Raw genomic sequence first — 12,132 nt, 5'->3', positions numbered from 1 at the left:
CGATCTAGATCAACTATACACTAAGGGGACTATTTTTTTGTTTTGGGCTGCAAAAAGAAAGGGTATCATATGTTTGATGGGGGAAGCTGATGGGGTGGGTCGACCCTTACAAGTCCTTGGGCATAAAACTCCAAGTAGTACCTGTTGCTGCCATGCAAATTGCTATCACCAACATGCCGTAGTTGCATAATGACCGGAAACATGACACTGATTCGCCGTACAGCCGTTGATAACACACAATAGGGAATATGACAGAAATCCCAAAGCTAAATAAAGCTCCTAACAAAGACTACATCATGACGTCCACCATTGTTGTTAATACACATACATTAGGCATACCATGGATGTAAATGGATGTCTTACCATGACTCGATCGAAACCAGGGAACACAATGGCAATGTAAACGGCAATGATAGTGACAATAATACGGCTGATGCCTTGAAACAAGGTGTGTTTCCAATCCATGTCCATCCATTGTTGTAGCCAAGCCCTGCTTCCCACCCATAATTCCACAGCCACATGAAGCGGATGAATCATCAATGCAAACTTGACAATTGGAGTAATGACCACGAGCCATAAGGCAATAGAGTTAAGAATCTTGCTATACCCTGCAGTAATCGCCAAGTTTTGTGTGATCTAGTAACATAAAAAGTTAAGGCTGCTGTCAAGCAGGTGATCTTTTTTTGTTTACCTCTTGCATAGTTTCCGATCCAAACATCAGGTAACCCGCTATTGCCATGACTACGTACACTGTCACTGTCAAGATATAGGTTAAATCCACCATACGATCGTATTGCTTTGGATCTTGCATGTCACGAAGCAGGTTAGGAAAAACGGCGTGACCGGCAAACCCTGCCATCATTAGTCCAAAGCTGAGTGGCACATGGTATAAATTCGAAGGCAGCATCTCTGTAGGCTATTGCGCAATCCAATGTTTATGCAATCAATGACAAACATTCCAGGGGAGAAAAGAGAGAGAGAGATCAAAACAGGAAATGAACAAGGTTTTTCCCTTGAGCTTACCATGGGATTCCAAAGACTGCCGGGTTGCTCGGTTTTAGAAAAGCCGTCATAGAGAACAATGATCACCAAGCTGGCACAGCTGATAATTCCTAATAGGCTTGCGGCTGACAGCTTTCGTAACGGAAGAAATTCAAATGGGGTCACGAGACAAAAGCACAGAAGCCGAGAGGTAACGTGGTCTAAAGGATACAATGCTTGAAGTCCATCACCAAGTAAAGTGATCATAGCCACGCTATGTATGATGAAACAACATGAGTACGATGCTTACACCAAAAAGTAGGTATGTGTGTACTCACGCCATGGTAGCCATTTCAACGAAAAAGACGCCACCAATAAAAGCTCGACCTTGCTCACCGAAAGCTGCCATTCCCATGTCACCATAGGTCATTGCACCAGGAGACGCATCAATGCAACGTGCCAACAATTTGGCGGTATAGTTCGTACCAAGCGCACAGAATGCAAATATGAATGATCCCAGCACCCAGCCTGCATATCGGAATGCAAGTGGGAATGCAAGAATCCCCACACCAATTAATACATTCATGGCATTGAAAATGGATTGCATAAAAGTGGATTTGATATGCCCATCGTGCTCATCAGGTCGTTTCAATTGCTCGGAAATCACCGATGCCACTGTGACATGTCTTGAGAGAGGAACAAAACCGGGCACTGTATCTGCATGGGTAGATGTTGTCCTTTCGAGTGTATCTCGTAGCTCTTGCATTGGCTTGTTGCTGTAGTAAATAAAACAATAGGACATGGAATATGAGTTTACTAACATTGCAACATAAACATGGCGGCTATATTATACATGCCTGCTGGATTCAAAGCCCACTTCTTCATCGAGGGGTGGTTCGGGCAAGTATATGCTTCGATCGTCATGATAGCTTTTAGAGAGGTTTTCTGCCATATACATGATGGATGTGCGAGTGCAAGAATCCAGGGTATCACGAAAAGACCGAGAAGTAAATGAATGATCATTCCTTGCAGTGTGATAGGTTTGTGAAGTGGTGCTGCCATCATACATGTGGTCGCTATGTGTCGATCCGTATCCTGGATACGCATTGTTGGGCATACGGATTGCCATGGGAGGTGTTTTCGATGGATACGACATCGTTTGGGAAAAGAGGATCTTGTCTTTATTGTTGCTCATGCCTTCGTTTATAAAGGGTTATAGTAATCCAGAAAATGCTGGGTTGAAACACGATGAGTCTAAAGTCGACCATATTAAATCCCATGATATGGATGTAACAGCTTTAGAGTTTGTCAACAAAAGACTCGTTTCTAAAGCCAATGACTGACATTATTTTTTTCTCAGGCAGCTGCAGGTCATGGTTCCTATTTAGTAGGGGCCGAGGAAAACATGATGCTCTTTATTTCTCCATCAAAGTTTAGTATGTTGCATTATCTACAGCGATCGCACCATCCCACATGCAATTGTGTGTATTGTTTACTTTTAGCTCGAACAAAAGGTTGATAAAATGCTGTCGATTGATGCAGATTGACTGCTGTGCAACAAAAAGTGCACACCAAAGTGGATGTGCTCATAAAGATGTGCCGCAACTTGTAACAAAAGGAAAAGAAGACGGACTAGGAATCTGCGACATGGACTTCGCATCTGCATGTAAACAATAGACGTTGTTCGAAAACCCAGCTGTCATCATATTCATCAACAATAGAAACGAGAATAATGGAAAATTGGTATATTATATAAAACGAACAAGACCCTCTTAAGTGTAATGAATTCGATTCTGTAACGCTCGTGTGTCCACAATCTCGAGATCCACCACGCTATTGAGCACGAGTAAGCGCGTGATATCCAGTGCCACCTCCATTCACTTACCCATTTAGTAGCGTTTTAAACTTGTTCAATTGCTCAGCCATTGTATTGACTTGTTCTTGTGCCACTGGTATTGAGCTGACTTCGATCACCCACATCTCTTGATCCTGATCCACCAATACCGCACTTGATACATCCACCTTGGTTTTCAACTATGTCCATCATATCCATATAAGATCCTTGTCCCCTTCATCATCATCAAAGCCATTCCTTCCATTACCTTGTAAGATTGCGTTATGGTGATCCGAAGTAACTTTTCATATGCAATCAAATGACCTTTCCGCACGATCTCAAACGAGTAACTATTGACAAGGGGATTCAGCATGCATAATCCATAGTATCCACATGACATCCAATTACCTATATCCCAAAGACCTCATGAATCGAAAAACGTCTCCACTCAATTGCACGCGTACATGCGGTCGAACGGTGACTGATCGCCCACGTTGTGGCTCAGGATGCCCTTGCATACATAGGTACCACTGCCGGTTCTTTAAGCTCTTATCGTGTTCGGACGTGATACGCGACTGTAGCCGTAGGACAACGTCGTCATTGCGTGCAGGTCCAACGGGTGTTTGCACTATTCGAAAGGACATGCCGTCAATGAGCCATCCTCGTGTATAGAAAGAATAGGTCTTCTTTGCGTACCCGTGGGTGAGAAGATCATCTCGTGTTCAAATAGATCTATCATAGCTTCGTTGCCGCAAATGCCAATAAGTCGTTGTAGAATGGCGTCCTTCTCTGCCGTGCCAATAATGAGTCCAGCCAAGCTACATTCGTATGTTGCCATTGTGCATGTACAGGGTTGAGTGGAGTAAAAGAGAGAGAGAGAGAGCGGTCGAACAAGGAAATCGTTGCTGAGTCTATCACCATCACCACCACAGCCCTCATTTTCATCCATTCATTTATTCAATCACCATCACCATCACCACCATCGGGATCACCGTGCTTAAAAGCAGGTACATCCATAGCCAATATGCTATCAACACAATAAATGGGGGATCATCAATGTGCGTGTATCCACGACATGTACAAGCTGCCAATTTCGAGATCATGTCCGATGTTGCAACTCCTGAGAAATGGGGGAGAGGGAGAAGCGACAGATGACAGCAATCGTCATATCATTTGTATTTGCTGATCCTTACATCCCATGTAATACAAGTGACAACGCATGGGCCAATTCAATGTGGATAGAGTAGATAATAAGGTAGGTTCTTTAATAGGTTTGTTACGAGAATGATGGTATTTTACACTGTACAGGGTAATAGGGAGGCAAATAAAGGGAAGTGGATACCCAAATGATGTAGTAAGTGTGATAGTATTAGAAGGAAAACATGGTAACATGTGTGCAAGTGATATAAAATATGCGTTTGTGTGTGCAGGAGAGAGAGAGAGAGAGAGAGGGTAGTATAGGAGAAACATTGAAAGAAACCCAGGGGGAAATAGCCAGCCCACAAGGTTGATTTTTGTTTTTATGCAAAAGGAGCGAGATTGAAGCAGGGATTTAGTCATCTGAAAAGACAATAGTCTCGGAATCCGAATCGCCATCATGGTATAATGTCACTGAATAATAAATACATCGTGTGAGCATCCATGCCTTATACACACACATACATTCAATAATACACATACCAGAATTAAACTTGGAAAATGGGTTGCTGCTATCATGCTGTGCATCCACTGGAATATCGGACTCTAGATCAAAGCTAACGCTATCATGCAGTGGTCGTACGGGATGCTGAACGGATTGGCCAGGTACAATGGGGGGTGTCATATGCCTTAGCAATGCGAAATTAAGGCTGCGAAAGAATGCATGGGCTTTGACATCACTGGCACCTGCACGTGATCCCAAGCGTGAATCTTCTTGCTTGTCAAGTAATCGTCGTACGAGGTTTTTGCATGTATTAGAAACCGCCTGCGGTTCAATTTTGTTGCGTCGGCTATGATGCTTGTTGTTGTTGCTGCTACTTTTGAAATAGGACGATCGCTCAGGAAAGATAATATCGGTATGTAGTACTTTCGAAAATGTCTCATTGCGTGTGCTTCCCTTGAAAGGCGTGGTCCCATACTACAACATCATCTACCTTGTCAGTAACCATGATATCGTCAACTTGTAGTAGTAACCTACCAGCATCTCATAGATCAAGATACCCAATGTCCACCAATCAACAGCGCTGGTATGGCCACAGCCACGAATAACTTCAGGAGCAATGTACTCTATAAATCATCTCATCAGTGATCATGTTGTCGCACATAAAATAGTATCCATCACCCCCTTATTTTTCCATACCTTCTGTTCCGACAAAGCTATTGGTACGTAGATGGGCAATGCACGTGCGTGTATCAATGGATGGTGGCTATGATGTCATGTTATTATCCAGTGTCATCGTATCCAAGATGGGGATCATCATCACCACCACTTACAACATGAGGAGAGTGGGATTTGACAATATTGGGAGGACAAGGTGGGTTGGATTGTTTGCTTAAATCGAAATCAGTCAACATCAAATGCCCGCTTTGATGCAAGAGGATATCTAATCATGAGCACACACACGAGTCAATAATGGATGTTGGAGATGTCCAATGATGCAAGAATACTTTACTTTCTGGTTTAAGATCACGGTAAATGAAACCCTGTAAATGCAAATATTCAAGAGCAGCAATCACTTCAGCGGCATAAAACTTGGCCCCTACTTCATTAAGGCACCGTCCAGGCCGAGATTGCAGTGCTAAAAGACGATGATGAAACAATGAGCTTTTCATTGAATCCATTGCATTGTGTTTTTTTAATATACCTCGAAAGAATTCACCGCCCATGCAGTATTCAGTGACAAAATAAAGAAAATCTTGGCTTTGAAAAGAATGAAATAGGGTAACAATGAAGGGATGATTGGCGCTTGCAAGGATCTCCTGCTCTGCAAGTACACGCTTGATCTTGTTGCGGCGAATCATTTCTCTTTTTGACAGAACTAAAAAAGGCGTAAAAAAATGACTGAGTATGATATCTCAGGGGAGAGAGAGGAGAAGGAGAGAGCTAGAGAGAGAAAGATAAAGGTAAATTTGGGGGGTTGGGAATGGGCAAGGTGGGGGAGCAACGAATAATGATGATGATGGGTCACACAAGCAATCTGTTTACCTTTCATTGCCAGTAATTTGTCGGTTCCTTTTTGTTTGACAAGATAAACTTTGCCTACATCTCCTCGACCAAGTAATCGTACCTTTGTGAAACTAGCAACTACTATTAGACTTGCTATCCCATAATCACCCATTCAACCCCCCTTGTTGTCTTTTTTATTACTCTACTCACCTACTAGGTCCAACTTGTAATTCTCGAATCTTAACACTGTTGGCAGCATAGGAACGACGATTCAGTTTCAAACGTTGCGACCTTGAGTCAACGGCTGTTAGGCTACTCGACACGGTGGTTGTTGATGAAATAGTCGTTTCCATTCGTGGAAGGGGTGGGGGAAAAGCTGATGGTGGTGAAGAGGGTTGTTGATGTTTTTTATCATTTACGATATGCTTGGCATTGGGTGTGGACGCGATACGCCGCACTGACTTTTTGTGTTGTGGAGTCGTGTCAGCATCGTGGTGAAACCAGCTATTGCTCTTGAAACCTTTTTGGTATTGCAGTTGCTCAAATTGAGATGGAACGCCGAAGTTGGGTATTTGTTGTGTTGAAGTCATGGTTGTTGTATCGGCTTGTGATGATGGCGTGTTGGATGATCGAAAGAGCCATCTTGTTAATCGTGATGAATAGGCTGCTGCAGGTGGTGGCGGTGCAGGCTGAACTGATTCCATTCTTGTACTATTCTGCCCAACAGAAAAAGCGAAAAAAGAAAGAGAGAGAGAAAGAGAGAGTGAGGAAAAGAGAGTAAGAATGAAAGCAGAAAGAGAAAAGGAAGAAATAAAGAGAATGGGGAAAAAGTAAATTATAGGAACAAGAGTAAAAAAGAAAGAGGCGTTGATAGCTTGATGCCTCCCTATTGATAATCAACCCAACGCTCTCTAATCACCTTTATGATTTCTCTCTCTCTCTCTCGTTTCCAGGCACAATTACTTTTGTCTCCCAAATATCGCCTCCTTCCTTGAACCCCTTGTTCAGCGCAGAGGCCAGAAAGAGGAAAGGGATGAGAGTGGTGACGGCCTGTAATAAGTAAGGGGATCACCATCAATCCTTTTACTACTGTACACACGCACACAAGCACACGCACACATTTCATGCCGCATATACGATGAACCAATTTCCATAAACAATTTCCCCTGACAACCCAGGCGGCGCTCATGAATGTAATCAAATCAACTTCCATCACTGGCCTGTTGTTATGCATATGTTTGTGCAACACAAATGATAGTACTACTATATTAGCAAAGTTAATTACAACGTAAGGTAATCTGTATACAAAAAAAATATTATTCATTAAGAGAACCATGACTCCCAGTTTTGTTTTTGGCTGCTGGTATCATTTGTCTCATCGCTATTGAGCAAATCGGCTACTCGGGTCACTGATGCTGATGGGCTCATTGTACGAGACGGCGGTTGTTGTTGTTGTTGTTGTTGAGCAGTGGATGAGGAGGAGGATGTTTGTGGATGGTGATGAGGATGTGGTGAATATGCACTGCTTGATGTAATTGGTTGAGGAGATGAATGATGATGATGTATAGGGCTGAATGAAGACGCGGTGACGTGTGATGATGGTGATGACGATGATGGAGGAACATACATTGTTGGTGCCGATGTAGTAGCTGTAGGTGGAGGTCCATATGAATGAATCATCCCTGGAGGAGGTACCACAGGAGGTGATCCTGATGTTTGGAGATGTGATGATGATGGTGGTTGTGGTGGTTGTCCAGCAATAGGTGAAGCGTAATAACCGGTTTGCATGGCTGATGGTAAGGGTTCACTCGTTGACGGATAAGGTAAACCAGGTGGTCTTTCTCGTTGTTGGGCCAATTGATGACGTTGTATGACTTCATCCAGCTGCATCTTTTCATTATTGTTCATGTAAAAGTTACGCACTTGAGTGGCTGTTTTGGATCCCAATGCTTCGGCCACCTTTTTCCAATCACGTCCATATTGCTCGAGATAGCGTACAAAGTCACCACGTTCGGACACCGACCAATAAGATGAATATGCAGGTCGCTTAGCAGTAGTATCAGAAACGGTCTTGCGCATGCCACGACCAGAAAACTCGGCTTCCATCCATTCTTCCATCATTTCGCTATCGACCACTTTGCCAGATGATGTACGTGCTCTACGTCGTCTTCCTGTTGCAGGTGTGGCTCGTGATTGCTTTTGTGTCTCAGCTTGTGATGAAAGTGTTCGTACGTGAGCTGTTGCTGTTGTTGTTGTGGTTACTGCTGGTGTTGGTGGAGGTGGTGGTGATGGAGATGGTTGCTCTGAAGCTGTACCCATCATATGCAAACCCATCAATGTTGCAGCTGCATCTTCCTCCTCAGCATTGAATTCTGATTTGGCTTCATTTTCTTCATTGAATGCGTTCGGACCGAATTTGCGCTTGTAATTGTGATAAAAGTTGCGACATTGATCCTCAGTCTTCGTACCCACCAATGATGCCACACGCACGAAATCACGACCATGACGCTTAAATCCATCCACAGCAGCTTCTTTGTCCTTTTCAGTCCACCTGGCAGTAGGTGCCACAGCTCGTTCATTGGTTGCTTCTGAAGTTGTTGCTTCATCCACATACATTTCCTCAGCTTCACCAGTGGACGCTGCTTTAGGTGATCGACCTTTACGTCGTGCATTACGTCGTTTATCAGTTGCTGTGCCTCGTGTCTTGTCAATGTCATCAGCTGGAAGTTGAGATGATGTAGGTATCACCGGTCGTTTGCCACGTCGTCTTTCTTGTACGCCTTCCAAATAAGTATTGGGATCCATCAACCCACGAGTATCCTTAACCTTGCGTTCGGTCTCCTTTTGCTTCGCCTTTCGTGATACTTGTGCTTCGCCAATATCAGCCATCAAAGCGGATCCCTTACTCTTAGCCTTGCGAGTGGAATAAGCAGCACTGCCACTGGCACGTCTTACAGCTTCGGCCAATCGATCACGCTTTCTACCAGCTTTTCCACGGCGTCCCTTGCTCACCAACGCTTTAAAATCGATCTTGGTCTTCTTTCGATAATAAAAAAGGACACATTGGGGAGCACTCTTTGTACCAACGGCTGCTGCTATCTTCTCGAATTGCTTTGGATATTGCATGTAGCCTTCCATAAATGCCGTCATTTCTTGTTGTGTCCACGTATCACCCGTATCATGACCAGTGTGATAATATGTCAACGGATCCGTGACTAATCCTCTGCGATCATCAAACGTTCGAATTCTTTCCTTAGCATCGAGAATCATATCCGGGATCGTTGCTGTGGTCTTTGCAGCTCGTAATTCAGGATTCCTCATATCAGCTGATTCAAGCGATTGGATAATTTCAAGAAGTTCAGCTTCGGAACGAGCAGCATCCGATGTCCATGCACCTTTGTTGGGCCCACCACTATATCCAGAAGTGCCATCCGTGCCAAATCGCAAGCCTTCAAATGGATCCCCATTAAAGATAACACCATCAACATAATCATCCGGCTCCTCTTCAACACGTCGTCGTGATCGATAAAGGCTGCCTCTATCAGGTATTCTTCGTTTCTGATCATGAATGCGATCCAATGCCAAATTCTTGCTCTTCCATGTCTCATAATATCGCTTGTATTCACGCTTGAGTCGCTTCCCCTTTTGCTCCAAATCCTTTTGTCTGCTAGCCAAGCTTGCTGCCAGTGATGTTTTGATCTCCTCAAATCGTTTGATATTCTCTTTGAAACAAGGATACTCATCGATGCGTGGATACAATGGCTTACACCATTTCTCTTCATCAGCCCAATTCTCTGGATCATCTGGTTTGCCCTGCCAGCCACCAACCATGATTGAGTTCGCCTTAGCAACACATTGATTCTCTTTCAAAAGCTTCTCGCAAAGCAAATCGTCTTCCTCATCACTGGTGCGCACCTGGTTGATCAACAGCTGCGGTCTCTTTCGCATGATGGGAGATGCTTTGAGCTCCATGTTCTCAATATCAGTGATGCCTTGACCCTGACCATCCCGATTGATGATTTCAAGTGCCTGTTGCTTTGCTGCTTCTTGCTCATCCTTTTCCTTTTGTTCTTCATTGGCTGATGAATAAGGTATGGCATTCTCTTTTGTGCTGGATAATGTTGCCACATTGACAATGTCTTTTTTGCTCTCATCCTCACGTTTGGAAAGCATTTCTTCATACATTGCAATATCATCTTCAATTTGACCAATACGTTCCACAATCTCTTGTTGCGTCATTTCCCCTCCCGTAGTGGTTGCTTCAGCTGAATCCGTTGCTGCTGTAGTGGTAGTAGTTGTCTCAACTGGCTCGGTTTTGACTTTGTTTTCAATATCAGTATCATCCGTTTTCATAGGCTGGATATTCAATATCGGCTCAGATTGTGATTGCGGGATGCCGGCAGATTGATTAGGCTGTGATGGTTGTTCCACGGCAGATGATACAGTAGCTGATGATGATGGCTGAATGTCTTTGGGTGCAGTAGTATCGATGGTTGCTGTGGTTGCCATGACAACATCCTCTGGCATCTCATCCGTTTCACTTGTTTCGCCAGGTTCTTTTTCATCATCCAACGACATTTGCGTAGTAGCTAAAAGGTAATGGATGTGAGTAGTGTCGTTCTACAAAAAGCGTTTCATAATAAAAACATTACCTGACAAGGGTCGTTTATCTTGATGATCCTGACGTATATCCAATCTTGAATCTTCTCGATTGTTGCGTGATGAAACCCAAGGTGGTGTGCTTGTGGGTGATGGACCATTGCGAGGACTCCTTATTTCACGATCACGATCTCTTGTTTTGAGTCCAGTAGGTGCACCACTAGGAAATCCTGAATTACTTTGATTTGAAATGTTGATAGGTGGCCATGGTCGACGGCTGCGATATCGATCGGAATCCATAGCGTTACGTGCTGAATGGCGATAAAAGTCACGATCATCAAGGCGATCACGATCATAATATCCACCGGCACTAGCAGGTGAAGAAGGAAGACCACGGTCTCTGTTGTCACGGTCGGGTCGATAAGAATCACCACCAAAAGGGGGTCCATAAGAAGGAGGAGGAGGAGGAGGACCACCACCACTGCTATTGTTACCACCACTACTACCACCACCATAACCGGAAGAATCATAACGCATCATATAGCTAATGTCATATGATCAGTAAGCGACCCCCCGAAAATAAAAATGCAGCGTATTTACATACTTGTCTCTATCTCTCCAACGATGATCATCATCTCTGTAGCGTCTTTCACGATCACGGTCTCGATCTCTCCATTCGGTGTAACGTGATGGCGGCGGTGTATAGCTGTCAGATCCATTGCTTGGCATTCGTGGATCATCCTTAATTTCCTTTGATGCACTACCAGCAGATGATGCCGACTTGAGATCCTTGATCATCCTATCGGGACTAGCTATATATCCACACGATGCATAATTAATTACCCACATTATAATACATACATGTATGCACACACACACGCTATTAACTAACCTTCACGACGCATGGATGGTGTTGATTTGGAATACTCTCTTGAAGGCAGTAATGATGGCGGAGGATAATGTGAAGGTGGAGGTGGCATATCATCACGATAATATCGCGAATAGCGTATATCCCTATATGCCATGTATAAGAACATGCCTCCTCACGTATGGTGTATTATTGTTATTACCTATCACGGCTGCGTGGAATGTATCTATCTTCTCTTAAGCCCATGGAAGGTCTGTCACGATCACGGTCTCTGAAGTCTCTGTAGTCGTCTAGCGCATTGGGACCACGAGAAGGACGATAAGAATATGAATCGTAACGCGACGAGTAGCGTGGAGGACCGTTTCGAGTGTCGTTATAGAATGGTGGTGGTGATCTCGATCGTGATCTGGATCTGGATCGCGAATGAGTTCCCCGCGAGGAAGTTGAGCCAGCAACGCTCATTGAGGAACAAATGGGAAAGAAAAGCGAAAAAAGAAAGAGAATCAACAAGTGAGCTTAGAGGAAAGAGAGGAATAAGAATACAAAACTTCCCTCTCTCTCTCCCTCACACACCTTTTGCTCCCTCAGGTTGTTTTTCAAATCCAGCATCTACCAACACACACTCATTTTATATATAAACACCTTACGTGATTGACTATGTTTGAGTGACAGGATGAGTAAGACCAGACTCCTTGTGTGGGAAAG

At 43.9% G+C, this 12,132-nt stretch overlaps 4 protein-coding genes across 4 annotated transcripts; all 4 read right to left on the bottom strand.

Moving 5' to 3' along the window:
• Positions 1-106: 106 nt before the first annotated feature.
• On the bottom strand, positions 107-2,137 carry O0I10_003236 (uncharacterized protein; the record flags this gene model as incomplete). The annotated part of the gene is made up of 6 exons (XM_058483308.1): positions 107-289; positions 364-636; positions 692-916; positions 1,024-1,255; positions 1,320-1,757; positions 1,839-2,137. 6 exons carry the CDS (start codon positions 2,135-2,137, stop codon positions 107-109), a joined length of 1,650 nt encoding a protein of 549 aa, XP_058345927.1.
• Positions 2,138-2,753: 616 nt separating this feature from the next.
• Positions 2,754-3,653, bottom strand: O0I10_003235 (uncharacterized protein; the record flags this gene model as incomplete). Its single annotated transcript, XM_058483307.1, has 5 exons — positions 2,754-2,814; positions 2,867-3,015; positions 3,084-3,165; positions 3,224-3,443; positions 3,512-3,653. The coding sequence occupies 5 exons, from the start codon at positions 3,651-3,653 to the stop codon at positions 2,754-2,756; spliced, it is 654 nt and encodes a 217-aa protein (XP_058345926.1).
• A 714-nt stretch (positions 3,654-4,367) lies between these two features.
• O0I10_003234 (uncharacterized protein) lies at positions 4,368-6,664 on the bottom strand (the record flags this gene model as incomplete). The annotated part of the gene is made up of 9 exons (XM_058483306.1): positions 4,368-4,426; positions 4,496-4,931; positions 4,992-5,080; positions 5,154-5,220; positions 5,288-5,397; positions 5,467-5,592; positions 5,659-5,832; positions 6,000-6,091; positions 6,171-6,664. 9 exons carry the CDS (start codon positions 6,662-6,664, stop codon positions 4,368-4,370), a joined length of 1,647 nt encoding a protein of 548 aa, XP_058345925.1.
• Positions 6,665-7,283: 619 nt separating this feature from the next.
• Positions 7,284-11,889, bottom strand: O0I10_003233 (uncharacterized protein; the record flags this gene model as incomplete). The annotated part of the gene is made up of 5 exons (XM_058483305.1): positions 7,284-10,549; positions 10,613-11,103; positions 11,164-11,371; positions 11,452-11,573; positions 11,630-11,889. 5 exons carry the CDS (start codon positions 11,887-11,889, stop codon positions 7,284-7,286), a joined length of 4,347 nt encoding a protein of 1,448 aa, XP_058345924.1.
• Positions 11,890-12,132: the final 243 nt, after the last annotated feature.

This window comes from Lichtheimia ornata (assembly GCF_029851405.1).
Source record: "Lichtheimia ornata isolate CBS 291.66 chromosome Unknown scaffold00010, whole genome shotgun sequence".
In the NCBI taxonomy this organism is placed as follows: Eukaryota; Fungi; Mucoromycota; class Mucoromycetes; order Mucorales; family Lichtheimiaceae; genus Lichtheimia; species Lichtheimia ornata.
This window is presented reverse-complemented; position numbering and strand designations above follow the sequence as displayed.